The sequence below is a fragment of the Carassius carassius genome, chromosome 37, assembly GCF_963082965.1.
Source record: "Carassius carassius chromosome 37, fCarCar2.1, whole genome shotgun sequence".
NCBI lineage: Eukaryota > Metazoa > Chordata > Actinopteri > Cypriniformes > Cyprinidae > Carassius > Carassius carassius.
Genome location: NC_081791.1, coordinates 14,252,392 through 14,272,700, shown reverse-complemented (window position 1 = coordinate 14,272,700; position 20,309 = coordinate 14,252,392). Strand labels below are relative to the sequence as shown.

The 20,309-nt window shown below is 38.5% G+C and overlaps 2 protein-coding genes across 3 annotated transcripts in view; one reads left to right on the top strand and one right to left on the bottom strand.

Annotated features, from left to right (window-relative positions):
• Positions 1-1,495: 1,495 nt before the first annotated feature.
• On the bottom strand, positions 1,496-4,423 carry LOC132118095 (amphoterin-induced protein 3). The gene has a single exon (XM_059527634.1). It carries the CDS (start codon positions 3,534-3,536, stop codon positions 2,088-2,090), a length of 1,449 nt encoding a protein of 482 aa, XP_059383617.1. The 5' UTR covers positions 3,537-4,423; the 3' UTR covers positions 1,496-2,087.
• Positions 4,424-8,625: 4,202 nt separating this feature from the next.
• LOC132118094 (kelch domain-containing protein 8B-like) overlaps positions 8,626-20,309 on the top strand; it is a 139,267-nt gene continuing 127,583 nt past the window's right edge. Inside the window, exons 1-2 of one of the 2 annotated variants that reach the window (XM_059527632.1) lie at positions 8,626-8,842; positions 9,256-9,349. The gene's annotated coding sequence lies outside the window, so the exon portion shown is untranslated. The remainder of the gene's footprint in view (positions 8,843-9,255; positions 9,350-20,309) is intronic. The other variant, XM_059527633.1, reaches the window with a different exon arrangement.

The window sequence follows — 20,309 nt, the reverse complement described above, 5'->3', positions numbered from 1 at the left end:
AAAAAGAAAAATTTAATGTGTTTAAATATATAATGAAGATTATGCATCTTGATTTCAAAACTGAATCTGAATTTGCCCTTTGTACATGACATACGTGAATTAGCTGAAGTTTTGTAGAAAATACCTCAGGGCATTTCACAAATGTTACTATTTACCAGATAAATGACTATGTCTCTGAAAACAATGCGTAAGATTTTGTTCAAAACACTTTTTTTAATGCTATTTCTTGAATCCAACCTGGCGTATGTGAGTTTCTGCGTGCTTTTCTCTGTTAATAGAAGATCTGGCTTTTTATTCCAGAATTGGCTGTTGAAAGTGCAATGTTAAAAGCATTTTTTAAAATGATCAGGCGTCTTTCACTATGTCCATTTAAACAGCTCTTTTGCATGGTTTGGAAATGTGTACTCTGCACAATTCTTCATGTGGCTCACCAGTTTACATTTTGAAAGCACATGCATTCTTTATACATCTCCACCTGAGTTCAGTATAGGTTTGAAAGAAATAGAAGTCCAAAGCACAACCGCAGCATGAGAGAGGGGGAAAAAAACATTAAAGGATTAAGGAAAGGCTGAAAAATTGCTGGAGTGCCTAGTTTTGCCCCAAAGTGAATTCTGCTAAATCTGACCTATGGTCATCTCAGATCTCATTTGATATAGTCATCTCTCAAAACAACACTAGTATTACAAACACAGCACAAAGGCAAGGCTGGAATGAGACAGGCAATGTTATATATATCTTGATTTTTACCACATCAGATATGAGTTTGTTGATGAGATCGGTCAGTCTGTTTGGCAAGTCTAAATAATTGTTCAGTTTTTTTAAAATGCTGTTTTGATGTACAGGTTTGGATAAACTTAGAGCATGAGATCTAATGAGAAATTATTGTGTATGATCACATAGGTGTTATTTATATAAATATATATATATATATATATATATATATATATTATAGAGTAGATCTGGTAACATTTCATTTGGCAGGACTGCACAACAGATGAACAGCCAGGGGACACATGTCGACATATTGCGAATGTTAAATCGGGTTGCTGCAGATAAATCTGATCATATCTGGAAATGGGCTGCTTGGATTAACTCTGCACCTTTGCCATGGTGCTCTTTCATTTTCATATTTTGCTTTTACTTTGCATACTGTGCATGGTGTGGGAGGGAAAATTCTGGCAGGGGTGTTAATCCTCTCCCATAGTACATCCCTTTAATGAAAGAGCGATTTGCTTGATGCAAAGTGCAGAGATGTATAATATCACACATAAACAGACATCACTACATTGCCTTCGCTTTTTCTTCTTCATTTATCACGTCTCCCCTTTGAGTTGTGGAGTTGTTCACTTTTCGCAACTGCTTGGTGTGAGCTGGTAGAACATTTATTTTTTGCATACCGTCATAGTTCTGCACCAAACTTTACCACCATGTTTTCTTGAAAAAGGATTAGCTTTATTCAATGGTAATTGCTTCGCAACTGAAGAGATAAAACCTCAGTCTTCAATGGATCCACAATGCCTTCTGTTGTCCTCTCTATAAATCAATGACTGCTCACAGTATAAAATCAACAGCACGTTTGACTACCTTCAAAGGGCAGGGGTTTATCTTTCTGAAAAACCTTGCAAGAAGAGCTTGTGGTCATTCCCAGCTGATAGATGTGCTCCACATACAAGAATCAAAGGCAGCTCTGATTCAACATTTGTTCTGCGCAAATAAAACACTACATTAGAGACATCTTAAATGTTGCTGTTGTCATGACAATCAGAGTATTTTGTTGAGATTTACAGAGCAAACTTGTGCTTCTTTCAAACCTTGAAAATACACATGCTCTTGAGTCTTAAAAATGATACATTCACTGCTCTAGATTTTCAGTGCATTACTAACAGTGCAGTCCCACGCATTCAGCGTAAACAAATGGATCACTTCATACTGTGAGACAGGAGACACCCTCTAAATCTGAGGACCAAAATAATTTATTTTACCCATTCCTGGGTAATTAGGGAATTATGACAGATTAATTTGTGCTGCTTGTCCCTATGGTTCAAACAGGCTTAAGCAATTCTGTGGGATTTGAAGTCACAAATTTGTTACTCACAGTCCTTTCTTTCTCTAATTATGAAGTTTTCTGTGTCCCATTCAATTGTAGGCTGTTCAACAACACATGCAGCTTTCGGATGGCCATTTTTCCCTGTCACGAGTGGCTCAAGGAACACTACGTGCCTGTCAGACTGAGCCTTGCTCTTGACTCGATCGGTTGAAGGAGCTGCAAAGATAGAGGCCAGAGTGCAGCGGTCTTCCCCAAAGTTTGAGATCCCCGGAGAGGGAGGAGGAGGTTTGCAGCAACCACAACGACATGGGGTTAAATACAGATACATCAATATGAGGACAAGGGTCACCACACATCCCAGAAGAGTGGTGTAGCCTGTGTTGAACGGCTCCTCCATGGCACGATGGGCTACCACCGTTAAATTCACTTCTCGTGATTCATTGATCATCCTCGTGTTATCCACAGCAGTGCACTGGTAGACCCCCGAATCTAGGGACTGGGCAGCTAGAATATCCAAGCTACCATCTTGATTGATACGTAGAGATCCGTTGTAAACCAGCTGAGAGATGTTTTCTTGTTGAGGAATGATCCAGCTGTAAGACAGGTCTTCTCCGTTTAGGGTTCCAGTGCAGTCCAGTCTCACTTGTTCACCCTCGTAAACAACTTTATCAGCCTTCGGAGATATCAGGGATATCATCTTCCCAATGGTACAGTTCTCAAAGAAGTGTGCAGAGCGCAGAAAGTTAATTGAGATTTGAAGCTCACCGTACATCAGACACTTGTAGACATCCTTGTAGTCTTTCACACTTGGATATCCCTTCTGCTCCCAGTGCCAAAACATGCGGTACATAGAGCAATCGCACTCCAGACTGTTGTTGTGCAGGAACAGGCCTTTTTGCACTGCAGCGGGCAACACTACAATGTCATCTATAGGCAAACGGAACAGGCGGTTTGAGGAGAGGTCCAGTGTAACCAGGTTGGGGTGGCTGTGCTTACGAATCGAGAAGAACGGGAAATCTGTGATCTGGTTGAGGCTGAAGTAAACCTTCCTCAGACTGCTGAGCCCCATTAGGGTGCTGCTCTCCACGCGGGTTAGACGATTGTTGTACAGCAACAGCACCTCCAAGGTTGGCAGGTCCTGGAAGTGATGCTTGCCCACCACCTGCAATTTGTTGGAAGAGAGGTCCAAGTATCGAAGACTGCTGATGTTATGGAAAGCTCCCGGGCTGAGCAAGGAGATGCGGTTATGGGACATATGCAAAGTGTGCAGCCTTGGGAGCCCGTAGAAGCTGCTGGCTGCCAGCCATGTTAGTCTGTTATGACTGAGGTCCAGGACAGAAGTTGTGAATGGAAGTGGGTTAGGGAATCTATCCAGACCTGAGGAGCCACAGTTCAGTATGTCAGAGATGCACAGGCAGCCTTGAGGACAAATAGCCCCTGAGAGCCGAACCAAGAGTGAGATCAAAACCACACGAGATGTAGAAGTCATTCTTTTGGTTGCACATAAAAAGGATTATACCAGGAACAGTGCCAGCACAGTTGATACAGGAAGCCTTCTGCTCTTAAATCCTAGAAAGGTTGTTTTACATCTGTCGCGTCTTTCAATATTTCACAGATGGCCATCTAATTTCCTGTGTACCATGCAGATGTGTAGTATCTGTGGCATGGAACAGACTTAGAATAAAACAGTATGCCGTTAATAGATGTATTTAAAATTAATGTTTTACGTTTGGTTTAGCACAACATGCACAGGAAAGCCTACCAGAAAAGTCACTCAGAACCTTCTTAGATCCGGTTCCTCTGATCTTACTTTGCTGTAACAATCCATGGTTAGAAGTTGTTCAAACAGATTATCCTGATCTGAAAGTATCCAAAAAGTCCAAAGCGTTTTCCAGTAAGTTTAATGTATCCCTAAAACCAAACTCGCACCTTTCCCGGTTCTCCTGCGGCTGAGTGCTCTTGTTGTTTCCAGAGTGTCCTTTCATTGAGTGATGAGCCCACAGAGTGCAGCACTAATCTCTTCCCATCCTTGCCTCTGCTTCCTATTCAAAGCACCGCCTCACGTCTCTCCCTCTCACGTTGTGATTATTCCCGATACGGCTCTCTCTTTCTATCTTTCTCTCACTCTCTCTTTCTCTCTCCAATTGTTTGGTTCCTTTAATCCCCTCTGGATTTGTCTTTTTCCGCTTCAATATTCCCCCACAGAGCACATCTCTTAACAGGATTTAGGATGCTGTGTGTTTGTCTTGTCTTACATTTCATGAAAATCATCAAAACATTTGGACTTGGATGAGAGAGAATTTTTTTTTGCATAGCATGAGGTACCAGTCAGCTTAGAAACCACATCTTTGACTCCCCCTCATCTCCGCTGCCCGGCGGTGTGGTCCTGAGGGAGCTGAGTGCTGTCACACTGAATTGATCTCAGTTTGTTTGTGTTTTTCTCCAGGTGCCTTTGGCACACTATCATCATTTAGTACATCTGAAATGATTTTAATATCTGTCATTTTACAACAGTTCCAGATTCATTTGATTAGATGAACATCTATCTATCTGTCCATTCTTCCATCTAATGGATCGCTTAGCTGGAGACAAACCTAAGAGAATTTTTAATATAATTACCTAATGGCATCCACCTTCAGTTCATTTGTCCAGGCTTTTTAGTAAAACTGGATGGGTACAAAATGAGCCCATGCAAGCATAATGTTTTAGAATATAATGGATCTTGGAGTCATGGTAAGATAATCAGTCACAGCATGTGACAAATCTAAAAGTGTGAAATGGAATTAAGATGTTTGTTTTTATAGAGTGTCATTCTGTTAGGGTGGCATCTCTTCAGAAACATTGACACATGGCATAGATAGCTGGCAGCAGTCACACTGACAAAAGCACAGAGTACTCCCACACAAGACCGAACCCACTGATACACACACACACACACTGATATTACAGTATTCCAGAAAATGACTGGAGACAGCTTTGCACAGTAGATCTACTCCACACTCACAGGATGTGGGCTCGTGAAATGCTGAATGTGTGGGAAATTAACTGAAAGAGAGAAGCTCTGAATTCCATGGCAGTCTTACATTTTCTGTGAGGACAAACCATTTAAATTACTTTGATTAGTCTTTATGAAAAACGTTAGCCTGTTGTAGAAGAATACATTTCTAGTTGTCAAATCTCACTTACGTTAAACGGAAACGTCCATTTGAGTGAAAATTAACATTTGTTTATTAAACGCGCGCTTTAGCAGGACATAGGCGGAAGTAAGGTATTGTTGTTTAGTTTGTTTTCTGGAGAGTACTGGCGAGATCTTTTAGCATTGTTTTCCTGTGTGTGTGTGTGTTTCCAAAACAATTTGTTTCAAAATCATTTAAAAAAAATCATAAACGTATTTATTTATTTAATTAATATATTAGAACTACGTAGACCAGTGGTTTTCAACCTGTGGGTCGCGATGGTATTGCAGGTGGGCCGCCAATTATTATTAAAATAAATAATAATATTGTTCATATATGTACAAATGTCTAAGTCATAACATAATAACAGCATTTCATATATATATATATATATATATATATATATATATATATATATATATATATATATATATATATATATATATATATATATATATATATATATAATTAAATTACAAAAAATAAATATTAAACTGTAACTATGCTTCCACTATTCAAGCTTGCTGATTGGTTTAAGAATAAACCCCCAGTTTATCTTAGATATTTTTGCTGCATATGCTACAGAACAACAGCAGTTGTGCCAAGCGGTGCCAGCTCGAGTTATTTTCTGTTCATTGCCAGTTCATTCAATAAAGACAGTTAACAATCTAGCTTCTGAGTATTAAGTTATTAACCCAACAATAGTGGGGTTAGTTAATTTTTTTGCAGTGGGCCGCGCTAACATATGTGTTTGGTTGTGTTGAAAAGTTGAAAAAGGTTGGGAACCAATGACGTAGACGTTGAAGTCAAGGTTATTCATATAAACAACCAGTAGATGGAAGCACTTGCAAATGTGACAAACTTACTGACTATCAGCCCAGTGTTTTTAAGTGTTGAATGGGAAACACACTAGTTATAATATTACTGTACTGATTAAAAAGTAAGGCTTTCTTTTCTTTACTGGTTGGTTTTATACATATAATTAAAAAACCAGTTTATTTTGATTTTTTTTTGATGTAAATTTGATATTGATATTACATAATAAAAGCACATTGTAATGAATCATTGTAGCACACACACACACACACACACACGGCATGTAAAATAAGTATTGAACACGCCACTATTTTTCCCAGTAAATATATTTCTAAAGGTACTGCTGAAATGTATTTAATACTTTGTTTGTAATAAAGCCTTTGATGGTAATGACTGCTTCAAGACGTCTCCTTTATGGAGATACTAGTCGCATGCACTGCTCAGGTGTGATTTTGGCTCATTCTTCCACACAGTCTTCAGTCTTGAAGGTCCTGACGGTCTTTTCTATGAACTCTGATCTTTAGTTCTTATTTGCTATATTGGATTCAAGTCAGGTGATTGGTTGTGGTTTGATCCTGGTACTGTAGGTGTTGGGACTGAACCAGCTAATATTAATTTCCACTGACAAAGGGCATGATTGCTTTCTAATTACTGATAGATTTCAGCTGGTGTCTTGTTTTTCCATGCCTTTTTGCTCCTCCCTTTCTTCATGTGTTCAATACTTTTCCCTGTGTAGTTCCACTTTATTACGCATAACTTAATTTCTGAACTTATTTGTTTTGTTTTCTTTGTATGTATGGATTACTTGGGTTGTTACCTACTGGTGAAAATTTCAAATCAACAGCACCTTTAGAAATATATTTACTGAGAAAATTTGTGACATGTTCAATTTTTATTTTACCGGCTATTTCTTTTTTGAGCCTGATTATATGTTAAATAGTCTATATACTATCAAATATTGTTATGAAATACAGCTTTTTAGACACTAATGATTCTTTCTTGCTTTTTCTTTTTTTCTTCACCCTTTGTGTTTAAGATGTTTGTGTTGGCCTGTCAGAAACGTTTGACTCGAGCATTCAATTCCTCCTGCTGACCTCCTGTCTTCAGCTCAGCAGTGAACTCACACAGAGTGTCTGCAGAGGTGATCGATTAGAGACAACAGCAGTAATTCCTCCTCAGGAGAATCTACAAATGAGATCAATCTGTAGAGTTGACCAAGGTTGCAGTGAGGAGAGTCATAATTAGTTACACTGAATAGTTTGAGTGTGTGTGTGTGTGTGGATCTCTGTCTTTGTTAGTGTGCAAGACTCAGCTGTTCTTTAGAGCGACTGAAGGTCTATTCACTGCATTCACTATATTGTAACAATAAGACCTGTCATTGCTAGTGCAAACAGTTAGCAGGGAAACAGAGACTATTCACTTTCTTCTCTTGAAAGGTCTTTTACACAATGCTTATGAATTAGTTTATGAATTTACATGTGCAGTCTTTTTCTTAAAGGTGAATGGATCGAATACTTTAGCTACCTGTTTATTTTTCTGTATGCTTTATCTGTTTCACAAATACACACTTTCATTTGAACCTCTTACCTCAATGTGTGTTTTGCTTATTAATTGTCTTTGTGGTAGTCAAAGATTTCTCATTACAGGCTAAATGGGGTACTGTTGCATAATTAGCCCACATTTAAAGCGTAGTACAACTTGCTTTTAGGCCACAGCACAGCTAGGAGTATTGTGTTCTTGCCTAATGACTCGAAAATAATGTGAAGGTTTACATTATTCTCCCATTTCCTAGGACACAGACCCATGACTGATTCATCTGCTTTGCTCTTAATTAAGTCACACTTCGCTTGTGGTTCCAAATACATGAATGATTATTTGTAAGAAATGTGTCTGCATACTGTAATGTACCCTCTACTAGGAAATTTACACAGTGAACACACACACACACACACACACACACACACACACACACACACACACACACAATTACCAGTTGAGTGTGACTCCATGAATTGTATCTTTCCCTTTTTTTGTGGCTATGAACCTATCCTAAAAATTACCTAGTCGAGTAAAAGGTATGAGAATATTACTGAATACCAAAAGGGGGCAGTAGTGTTACAAAAACACAGCTTGCACTGATGCACTTCGTTAGTGCGGCTGTCACTCACAGCACCCCCATAACCCCTGTCATTTATTATAAAAGTCGGCGCATGCTAGGCACAGGAGGGTCCGAGGGAGGATCGCAACAGGATCACCAATTCTTCATTTCGAAATTCCACATCACGCATTCTAATGGCAACACGTGTTTCTTTTCTCGTTATGCTTCACGAGCACAGAGAGATTGTAATGATGAGGGTGAAACTGAACACACAAACATTTAAGCGTGAATTAATTAAATAAGGTCCACTGTACCAACAAATCAGATATTAATGAAGATATTTTAGTAACAATTTATTGCAGATAATAACATAAGATTATATAAAGTGTCTAATTTCTTCTGCACAACCAATCTCCATAAGAAGATGTAAGATAAATCTATACTTGTTTGTTATTCACTTTGACTGTCAAAGTAAGAAGGAGGTAGGGACTGTTTCAGCGCTGCTGAGCGTTCAGGGGAGGGCGAAGTAAGTGATGCTGAGCCAATGGAGATATTCATGCGAGGAGCATCTGTCCTAAACCCGAACTAACCGCTGGCAGAACACTTCTGGCTCCGCGTCGAGGTCACAATCTGACTGAAGTTTAAAGAGGCTCGTTCTTATTCACTCTCTTTGGGAGATTTGCTTGAGCAGGACAAAACAAGAAGGTAATAATACGCGCAGTGGGTTATTAGTGAAAGTTTGTCGTGTTATTTTCTCATATGCGCGAGACGCATGGTTATGTGTTTAGTTTGTGCATGTGTCTGAGATGATCTACCAATAGCTTAATAATCTGCATTTCGATGCTAGGCAAACACGTTTAAACGATATTGAAATAATTTATATTATAATTTATAGTAAACATTTCGCCGTCATATGAAAAGCGTGTAAAATGGAAACCTTACAGTCGTGGTTTAGGGAAGCTTATCTTGGATTCGTTAAAATTTTGGTTGAAACGGGTATATTGATTCAATCTTGATTTTAGGGTATATGTTTTGGGTGGTGTAGTATGTACAGTTTTTTATGTAAATTAATGTTTTTGAGTTCACGGCTGGATAAGGCGGTCTTCTGCTCCTTTCAGTGTGTTTTCGTCGGTTTTGGAGATGCTGTTCCGCAGTCGATCAGCACTGCACAACCCCCAGCTGTTATGATGCTGATGCTACATTCTCTCAAAGGTTTGTTAAGAGAATGGCCATTTCTATTATGGAGAATGGTAGTTTAGTGAGAGGCAGCTAACTTTATTATTCGCTTGATTAAACAAATCCAACAGCAAGAAGTACTTTTATAGTCACAGTACGTAGGCTACACAGTACATCTTTAATCTGGCTTAATTTAATCACCTGTTGCATCATGGCTGTTTTCTTTTATCTCAGACTGCATTGTAAATTTGGGATTAATGTTTCAGCAAAACCATTTTACAAGTTCACAGCAATAAAGACCGTGGTTGTGACCTTCATCTTTTATGTTCACAGTTGGTGTAACCTGTCTTCATGTGTAATTTCCACTGCATTCATCTGAAGTTCTTAAAGTTCGGGTTAAATAGCTATTTGTCTATTAGTTAATGCAAATCATGGCCAATGCTTTGATAAAAGGTAACATGAACATGAAGTGTTCCGACCACTAAAAGTAAGAATTCGGAATGAAATAACCTAATAGTGATATGCTAATATGCTATGGTTATTTCAATATAGGCCTACCTGTGAATTCCTATGAAATCCTAAATGTCAAACTTTTTAGTTTGACCACTTAGTTCTATTTGATTGTTAAGGTGATGTTTTAAATGCATTGCTGTATCATACTAAACTCTTCTGCTTAATGATTTTGTCTCGTGCTTATCCCCGGAGGAGGTAATTACTGCCTTGCACGCGGACGTGATAACCTTCATCTGCTTGGCGATAATTTGCATAATCATTAGAAAAATTAACCTGCACTTTTTCCCCATTTACACCACAGGATGATATGCAAGTGGCTGCTTTGTCATCTGGTAATTAATGAGAAGTGTAATGAGTTGTGTGTGCTCCCAATAAATGCTGCCTTTTGTGGCTCTCTGTAGTTTCTGGATTTAAGGGACTTGCCTCTTTGCCCCCATTCAATACGACCTGACACCAATTCGGCTAAATAACACAAAGTCCCCAGAAACTGAGTACTGGAAAGCCTCTTTAACCCCTTTAACCCAGAAACCATGAAGAGAGATGCTCAAGGGCTGATTCACAGAAAGTGGAAAGCCGTATCTAGAAACTGCAGCCTGTATAACGATCGATTTAAGAACTGAATGAGGGATGACTGAATGTAAATTAGCAAAGCGGCGTCAATCCTCAAAGCACCATCAGTTCACAGCTTCATTGTTACAAAGATGTCAATCCATGTCACAGTGCTGGGCAATTAAAGTTTAATAGTGCTGGGCAATTAAAGTTTAATTTTCATTGAGGTTGGGTGAAGGAGGGCTTCATCCTCCACAGTCTCGGTTATTTCAGCCCCTCACTGTGCTGTCAAACATCTGAGGTGACACTCCAATCAGAGATATTATAAAGTTACATTAAGTCAAAAGCCCCTTGTTTGAACCAGAGTGACAATATTAAAAGATAAAATGATTGTGCATGGATTTCCAATTACACTCACCTTGGTCTTTCCTTTTATTTACTTATGAAGGTTAGTCTCAAATCTTCTCATATACCTGTACATAACCAGAAGGAACTGTAAAGATGGCTAATAATGACCTGTAGTGATTCTCTTCTGATTTGATGTGTAAGAAAGGGCTGACTTTCTGTGAAGTGCTCTTTCACCACAGAGAAATATTACGGTCACAGGAGATGGATGGCCTCTCAGTACACTCACTATAGCTAGCAGCCCGTGGGTCCCCTCACCTTCACAGTCCCTTCACCATGCTGAGTTTACAACATTAATTATAGAAATGTTAATAGCTATCCAGAGAACATGCTCACATTAATATGCTTTGTGTTTCACGCCACCCACTCGCACACCAACACACCTATGCATACAAAGATTGTTTGGCGAAATGTTGGTTATCTGGCAACTGTGACTTTCATATGCATGCAGAGCCACAGTACAGTATTGGCCAAAAGTTTTGGCAGTGATATAAATTTTGTGTTTTACAATTTGATGCTTTAGTACTTGTAGATCATTTTTCCACATGTTTTCTATGGTATACTGAAAAACAATGAGATGCATATATTTTTTTAAAGGCTTTTATTGGCAAAAAAATATATAACGAGTCAATATTTACAGTGTTAATATTTACAGTGTTGAACCTTGTTCTTCATTACCTCTAGTTCACTCTGGCATGCTGAATATTAGCTTTTGGTCCAAATCTTGACGGATGGAGATCCATTGGAGTTGATCAACTCCATCCAGAGTTGATCACAGTTCATGGACCTCCACTCGCCTTTTGAGCACTGTCTGCATGTTCTCTGTGATTGAGGTCCGTGGAGTTGCCTGGCCACGGATCCAAAATTTCAGTATAATGATTTTCGAGCCACTTCTTTATCACTCTTGCTTTGTGACATGGTGCTCCATCATGCTGAAAGAAATCACTGGACGTTTTGATACAATTCTTTATTCATGGCAGTGTTTTTGGGCAGAATTATGAGAGAGCCCACTCCCTTGGTTAAAAAGTAACCCCACACATGGTCTCAGGATGCTTCACTGTTGGCACAACACAGGACTCATGGTAGTGTTAACCTTTTCTTCTCTGAACATTCAATTTTCCTGATGTCCCTAACAGTCAGAAAGGGAGTTTCATCAGAGAAAATAACTGTGCACCAGTCTTCTGCTGTCCAATCCTTGTACTTCCTGCAGAATTTCTGTCTTTGGTGTTTTTCTTGGAGAAAAGTGGCTTCTTTGAATAGTGAAGTGAAGTGACATTCAGCCAAGTATGGTGACCCATACTCAGAATTTGTGCTCTGCATTTAACCCATCCGAAATGCACACACACAGAGCAGTGAACACACACACACACACACACTGTGAGCACACACCCAGAGCAGTGGGCAGCCATTTATGCTGCGGCGCCCGGGGAGCAGTTGGGGGTTCGATGCCTTGCTCAAGGGCACCTAAGTCATGGTATTGAGGGTGGAGAGAGCACTGTACATGCACTCCCCCCACCCACAATTCCTGCCAGCCCGGGACTCGAAGTCACAACCTTTCGATTGGGAGTCCGACTCTCTAACCATTAGGCCACGACTTCCCTTAATGATGCCCTTCTTGACACCAGGCTTGAGACCAAAAGTCTTGGCCTCACTGTGTGTTTTATTGTTTTATTAGGATCACCGTTAGCGGCCCATTTAATGGCAGCTAGTCTTCCTGTGGTCCTTTTAAAAAATCTTTACAACATAAAATTACACAAAACAAACACAAATTACAATCAAGAAAATTCAAACATTACAGTTACATTCAAAAATTTACCAAGTGAAAGAACATGACTATTTCCAGCTTTCACGAGGTCATTTTCAGCAGTTCCTGGGTTACTGTCCTCTTAAATTTATATTTGTTCTGAACTCTGCGTGATGAGACAGAAAGTCGATTCCAAATAGATATTGCTCTGTAAAATGATGTGCGTTTCAGAAAATTTGTCCTGGGAAGCGGAAGTTTTATGTCACCACCTAGTGCTTGCCTGGTGGCATATAGGTGTCCACTTCCTACAAAAACAAGCTGCTCAGAAAGAAACTGTGGCTGTTTCATAAATACTGCATTCCCCAATATTAAAGTTAATCGTAGTTTGATTTTATCATCAACTGTAAGCCAAGAAAGGCGTGTATGCATCAGGACCACGTTAGTCTTAGGAGAGCACTGGAGGACAGTCCTCGCTGCCCTATTTTGTGCCACTTGAAGCTTACGTAGGTCTTTTTGTGATGCAGACGACCATATAATTGGACAGTTTTCTAAATGGCACAGAACAAGAGACTGGACAACCTGTTTAGCAATGGACATAGGAATATCCCTTATGAAAGGAAAATATATTTACCAATATATTTCTTAAAATATATTGTGATATATTGTAATATATTATTTTCCCTTTTTATTTTCTAATATATTATATATTTGAATACATTTAATAATATATTAATGATACATATATTATATAATATATTGCAAAATATACAAATGATTGCCGCTTTCAATATATTGCAATATAATGGAAAAAAATAAATATAAGAATATATGCCTAATATATTACATGATATTTTCCAATATACTGAAATATATTTTTGTTTCATAAGGGATATGACATACATTTTCTGGACATTGCAATACCATTCCCCATTTTAGCTATCATTCCATCAATATGAGCTGACCAAGACAAGTAAGAATCCAAGGTGACGCCCAATAACTTGGCTTGCATCACTTGTCTTAGCTGCAGCCCATTGACTGACAAGTTCAGAGAAGGCTCGGTGATTAGTTTTGATCTTTTCCAGAATATAATAGATGTTGATTTGTCTACATTTAAAGCTAGTTTGTTATCTTTTACACACTTGCTTATATTCTGCAAGTCATGATTTAATAGATTTGAAACATCATGAGGAGTTTTTGCAGAACAGTACAGTGTGGAATCATCTGCATACATGACAACAGTTGAATGTTTCACAATAAAAGGCAAATCATTTGTAAAGATTGAATATAGCAAAGGCCCAAGGCAGCTACCCAGGGGCACACCACAATGTATTGTCTTAGTAGATGAATATTGACCATTAAAGAACACCCGCTGCTTCCTATTGGATAGGTAACTCCCCATCTATGACAGAGACGAAGGTGTAAAACCATAGCATTCTAATTTTTGAAGCAGTATTTTATGATCTATCAAGTCAAACGCTGTGTGCTGATGCTCCCATTTACATTTATTCATTTAGCTGACGCTTTTATCCAAAGCGACTTACAATTGCCATGTATGTTAGAGGTCACATGCCTCTGGAGCAACTAGGGGTTAAGTGTCTTGCTCAGGGACACATTGGTGTCTCACAGTGGATTTGAACCTGGGTCTCTCTCACCAAAGGCATGTGTCTTATCCATTGCTGACTCCTCAGAGACGGTCCTGGTGCTTTCTTGACACTTTAGGATGTCCTGAAGACATCTTCACTGCAGTCGAACTTCTATCCTTGAAGTTCTTGATGATCCGGTAAATGGTTCTTTCAGGTGCAGTATTCTATGTAGCAATTTCCTTGCATTTGAGGCCATTTTGATGCAAAGCGATGATGGCTGCACGTGTTTCTTTGGCGGTAACCATTGCTAACAAGAACACAATGATTAGAAGCGTTTCTTCCCTCCTTTTATAGCAATCATTCTGCCTTTCTAATTAGTATGATTAGTATGACACTTTCACATGTGCTGCTGATATGATTAGTCAATTAATGTTAGTGGCACTGATTATAGATCAGTGGTTAGTGGTCACTTTGTGTCAGGAGCAAAAAAACAGTTTTTGTGTGTGTGTGTGTGTGTGTGTGTGTGTGTGAAAAGTGCATTTTTTCTCCAACAAAGCTTTTATCAATTATTTTAAATGCATCTGAACGTTCTACACAATAATCTAGAAAAAAATGTGAATGAACAGCACAACAGCTTAAGCTAAACATAAAATGTATGTCACTGCCAAAACTTTTGGCCATGACTGAATTCATATACTTAAAAATAGAATTCCTGTATTTTCTTGAAAAATATCAGTATGTCATCTAATAGTGTGTTTCAGGTCATCCAGACCAATATTTTCTTCGCTAAATGACCTCTGTAAATAACATAATGACATGTATCATAGTAGCCTATGTACAGGTGCTGGTCATATAATTAGAATATCATCAAAAAGTTGATTAATTTCACTAATTCCATTTAAAAGGTGAAACTTGTATATTATATTCATTCATTACACACAGACTAATATATTTCAAATGATTATTTCTTTTAATTTTGATGTTTATAACTGACAACTAAGGAAAATCCCAAATTCAGTATCTCAGAAAATTAGAATATTGTGAAAAGGTTCAATTTTGAAGACACCTGGTGCCACACTCTAATCAGCTAATTAAATCAAAACACCTGCAAAGCCTTTAAATGATCTCTCAGTCTAGGTCTGTAGGATACACAATCATGGGGAAGACTGCTGACTTGACAGTTTTCCAAAAGATGACTATTGACACCTTGGCATAAGGAGGGCAAGACACAAAAGGTCATTGCAAAAGAGGCTGTCTGTTAACAGAGCTCTGTGTCCAAGCACATTAATAGAGAGGCGAAGGCAAGGAAAAGATGTAGTAGAAAAATGTGTACAAGCAATAGGGATAACTGCACTCTGGAGAGGATTGTGAAACAAAACCCAATCAAAAATGTGGGGGAGATTCACAAAGAGTGGACTGCAGCTGGAGTCAGTGCTTCAAGAACCACTATGCACAGGCGTATGCAAGACATGGGTTTCAAGCCACTCTTGAACAACAGGCAGCTTCAGAAGCGTCTCACTTCAAAAAGGACTGGACTGCTGTTGAGTGGTCCACAGTTATGTTCTCTGATGAAAGTAAACTTTGCATTTCCTTTGGTAATAAGGGTCCCAGAGTCTGGAGGAAGAGAGGAGAGGCACACAATCCACGTTTCTTGAGGTCCAGTGTAAAGTTTCCACAGTCAGTGATGGTTTGGGGTGCCATGTCATCTGCTGGTGTTGGTCCACTGTGTTTTCTGAGGTCCAAGGTCAACACAGCTGTATACTAGGAAGTTTTAGACCACTTCATGCTTCCTGCTGCTGACCAACTTTATGGAGATGCAGATTTCATTTTCCAACAGGACTTATCACCTGCACACAGTGCCAAAGCTACCAGGACCTGGTTTAAGGACCATGGTATCACTGTTCTTAATTGGCCAGCAAACCCGCCTGACCTTAACCCCATGAAAAATCTATGGGGTATTGTGAAGAGGAAGATGCGATATGCCAGACCCAACAATGCAGAAGAGCTGAAGGCCACTATAAGAGCAACCTGGGCTCTCATAACACCTGAGCAGTGCCACAGACTGATCGACTCCATGCCACGCCGCATTGCTGCAGTAATTCAGGGAAAAGGAGCCCCAATTAAGTATTGAGTGCTATAAATGCTCATACTTTTCGTGTTCATACTTTTTAGTTGGACAAGATTTCTAAAAATCCTTTCTTTGTATTGGTCTTAAGTAATATTCTAATTTTCTGAGATACTGAATTTGGGATTTTCCTTAGTTGTCATTTATAATCATCAAAATTAAAAGAAATAAACATTTGAAATATATCAGTCTGTCTGTGTGTAATGAATGAATATAATATACAAGTTTAACTTTTTTAATAGAATTAGTGAAACCAACTTTTTGATGATATTCTAATTATATGACCAGCACCTGTAATTATCAATAGATCATGTGTTTCTGCAGTTTTTAATCAACTTATTTATCAACTTTAAAAAGAAGTTATAATATTTGAAAATATAATAATAAAAGTGTTTCTGCAATGTTTTACATCAACACACCCCGCGTCACTACTTTGCAACTGCTGTATCTCCTGTGAACTAAATTGTGTGCTTGAGATTAGTACTAATTTCTATATTTCCGACTCCACTTAAAGGGTCTCTCTCTCTCTCATACACACACACACACACACACACACACACACACACACACACACACACACACACACACACACACACACACACACACACACACACACAAACACAAAATTTTAGCAAGCATGTTGTGTATCACCTACTTTCTGTTCATTGTTTCGAATCAGAACGGCTCACTCTGTAGTGCACGTAAAACATTTTCCGACTAAAATGTTATCAAAGTACTGGCAGTAATAATGGTTAATACCATTCCAGAGTACAATGTTATTACGTTTCTTACCTCCACTGTATTGTAATACTGTCACATGCGCAGTCTTTGTATAAGTATAAAAGAAAATCTTAATTTTTCTTAGTGTATTTAGTGTTATACCTAACTTTACTGATAACTAAGTACGGTATTTATCTTTATGGTTATGCCTCATGAATCAGCACAAAAAATTACCCAGCATAACGAGTTGTTTTTCCTATAAGCACTGTATCCATGCGACAGGTCTATCCTCATTCACAATGAAGATTGTGGAATGTGTGTATGTGTGTGTGTGTGTGTGTGTGTGTGTGTGTGTGTGTGTGTGTGTGTGTGAGGAAGAAATATGAGAGCTGTTGTACAGGAAGCTGTCTTCGGGTCTATGTCTCAAGTGGTCCAGATCATTTCACTGGACTGCAGATTAGTACTATGATAATCCTTTTCTCCTTGCTTGCCCTTATCATAAAAAAGGGTTTCTCTTAACTTTGGCAATTTTTAAGCGCTAAACTGCACACATTCCACTCTGGTTCTGTCTCTGGCTTTTTAAAGAGATTGTTCACTCAGACGCTGGCATTAGTTGAAGGAGCAACTAATCTAGTTTATACTACTTAAGATCTGGCATTCTGTACTGCAAACATTGTTGGCTCCCATGATAAATTGCTTTTGATGTTTCTCATTTATATGTCTTTTTGCATAAAAGCATCTGCTAAATGGATAAATGTAAGTTGGAAATAAAGAAAATGATATTAATTCAGTCAGGAGTCAGCTTTTACCATCTGTTTATAAAAGAAAAGTATAAGGCAGGTTTGCAGGTCCTATTAGGTGCCACAGGTAGTTCTGTTTGAGGGGCTGTGTTGGCATTTGCCAGGATTGGGCAAAATTCAGATTTAAAAGGTGCATTCAGTAGTTTGTTGCTAATATAAAAAGCTTTACACATTAAGAAATTATTTGTGTTTTTGTGAAGTGTCGTCTGATCTGAACCTCATGGGTCATGCTGATCCATGTCAAAACATAATGCAGTGTCTTGCACCACTGTTGTGTTGATACTTACAGTACATGACAGCTACTGTATTGACCTTTAAAAATCAGCTCCCTCATAATTCATAGAGTGAATTGAAGTAGCCACTCCACCGGATGCTGAAATGGAATTACATAAAGAAAATGTAACTGAATTCACAAAGCAGATGACCTCATTAGTCCAACAACAAAATCTTGGGCAAAAACAGATAAATTCTTGTGTAACCATCTCAAATGTTCATCAACAATAGTCCATAAAGAAATAGAAGTAGGCCATGTGTTGTGTGTATTACTTAATGTTTACCGATTTACACTGAAAAATGAAATGTATTCATTAAAGTAGGCCTACACTTAGGCCCTGCATCTTGTTTGCTACCTCAATTCAAAGGCAGGACTTTTAAAGTCTTCTTCATTTCATTTCATTTCTGAATTACACACAATCCTGGTATATATGGCGTTCATCTAAACCTGTGAAGGGTTTATTTTATGTGTTACAGACTCTGAGAGGGCATTTTAATTAAAGATACTCCAGCTCAATGTCCAGCTATAGCCACTTCAGAATATTTCAAAAGAGCAGTGTTTAAAAAGAGGTGTCACCTTGAGCTCTCTGTGAAAAGCAGAGGAAGTGAAACGGCCATTTGCTTGCAATCCGATCCTGGACATTGACAGATTTTGGAAAGTTCTTTTCTGCAAGTTTCTAGAAGTTTCACAGAAATGGCTGCACAGACCTGTAACATTTTGAACTTATTCAGTCCTTCTGGGTGTGTGTGTGCATTTTAATACAGATTTCAAACCCTTAATATCTGCCTTACCTCGGATGCTGGTGAAGTGATGAGGTTGAAATATGTTATACAGCATACAGGGTCTGTCTTCCAGATGCAACCTGTGGGAACATGCTGTGCTCAGGGACACAGTGAAGGGATGTTCACACTGACAGCGATTTGCAGTGACAATGCAACCCTAAGTCATTCATTTTCAGTGAGAGTTGGAGATTTAAGTGACAATAGTGACAGAGACCGCTGGCGATTTCAGAAAATTGGGCAGAGTTCAACATCTTAGAAATCTGCAGTGATGTGATGTAGCAACTGTTATTGGTAGTTCAAATAGTGAACCTCACATGATCCGCTGCCTGATTTGGCACAGATTATGTGGTTGTTTTTTTGGCAAATGTAATTTTAACTCATACTATTTAAGGGCAAATTCTGAAATTTCATCTGTCATAATTAATCACTTTGTTCCAAACTTTCCAAACAGAAGTTTATTTAAAAAATGTCTTGGTGTACTTTTTCAATATGTGACGAAAGTCAGTGATGCCTAATGCTGTTTTGCACCCCATTGGCATTCATTGTATGTCGAAACATTCTTCAAAATATCTTCTTTAATAATGAAAGTCATACAGGTTTGGAACAGCATGAGGGTGAGTAAATGATCACAGAATTTTCATTTTTGGATTAACTATCCTTTCAAAACACATCACATAAAATACAATTCAATTCAATTCAATTCAAGTTTATTTGTATAGCGCTTTTTACAATACAAATCGTTACAAAGCAACTTTACAGAAAATTAAAAATAATAATAATAATACAAGACGTAGTCAGCTAGATGATGAACTATCAATATTATTAATTAATAGTAATTATATGATGCAGTCACACATGTAGCAATAATTGTTAGTTCTGTTTGTTGATTCAAGGTTAGGATCATCTGGGGTCCTCTGAGGGTCAGCATCATCTCTTCTCAGGTGTTCTGGATCCAGACTGGAGCTTGTGTAAATCCTAGTTACCACGGGATGTAAATCCCGTGGCAGAACATAGAAACAAGATAGAGACATCATTAGCATAGCTGCTGATCCAACAAAGTAAAATTAGTTTAACCCAAGCTAAAGAATAAAAATGCAGATGCAACTACACTCACAATTTAAGAGATACATTATTCGAATGCTTGGCGAAAGAGATGCGTTTTTAATCTAGATTTAAACAGAGAGAGTGTGTCTGAACCCCGAACATTATCAGGAAGGCTATTCCAGAGTTTGGGAGCCAAATGTGAAAAAGCTCTACCTCCTTTAGTGGACTTTGCTATCCTAGGAACTACCAAAAGTCCAGCGTTTTGTGACCTTAGGGTGCGTGATGGGTTGTAGCGTGGTAGAAGGCTAGTTAGGTACGCAGGAGCTAAACCATTTAGGGCCTTATAGGTAAGTAATGATAATTTGTAACAGATACGGAACTTAATAGGTAGCCAGTGCAGAGACTGTAAAATTGGGGTAATATGATCATATTTTCTTGACCTGGTAAGGACTCTAGC

Excerpts from the sequence above, each read along its gene's own strand:
- LOC132118095 (XM_059527634.1), bottom strand. The coding sequence starts at position 3,536 with ATGACTTCTACATCTCGTGTGGTTTTGATCTCACTCTTGGTTCGGCTC.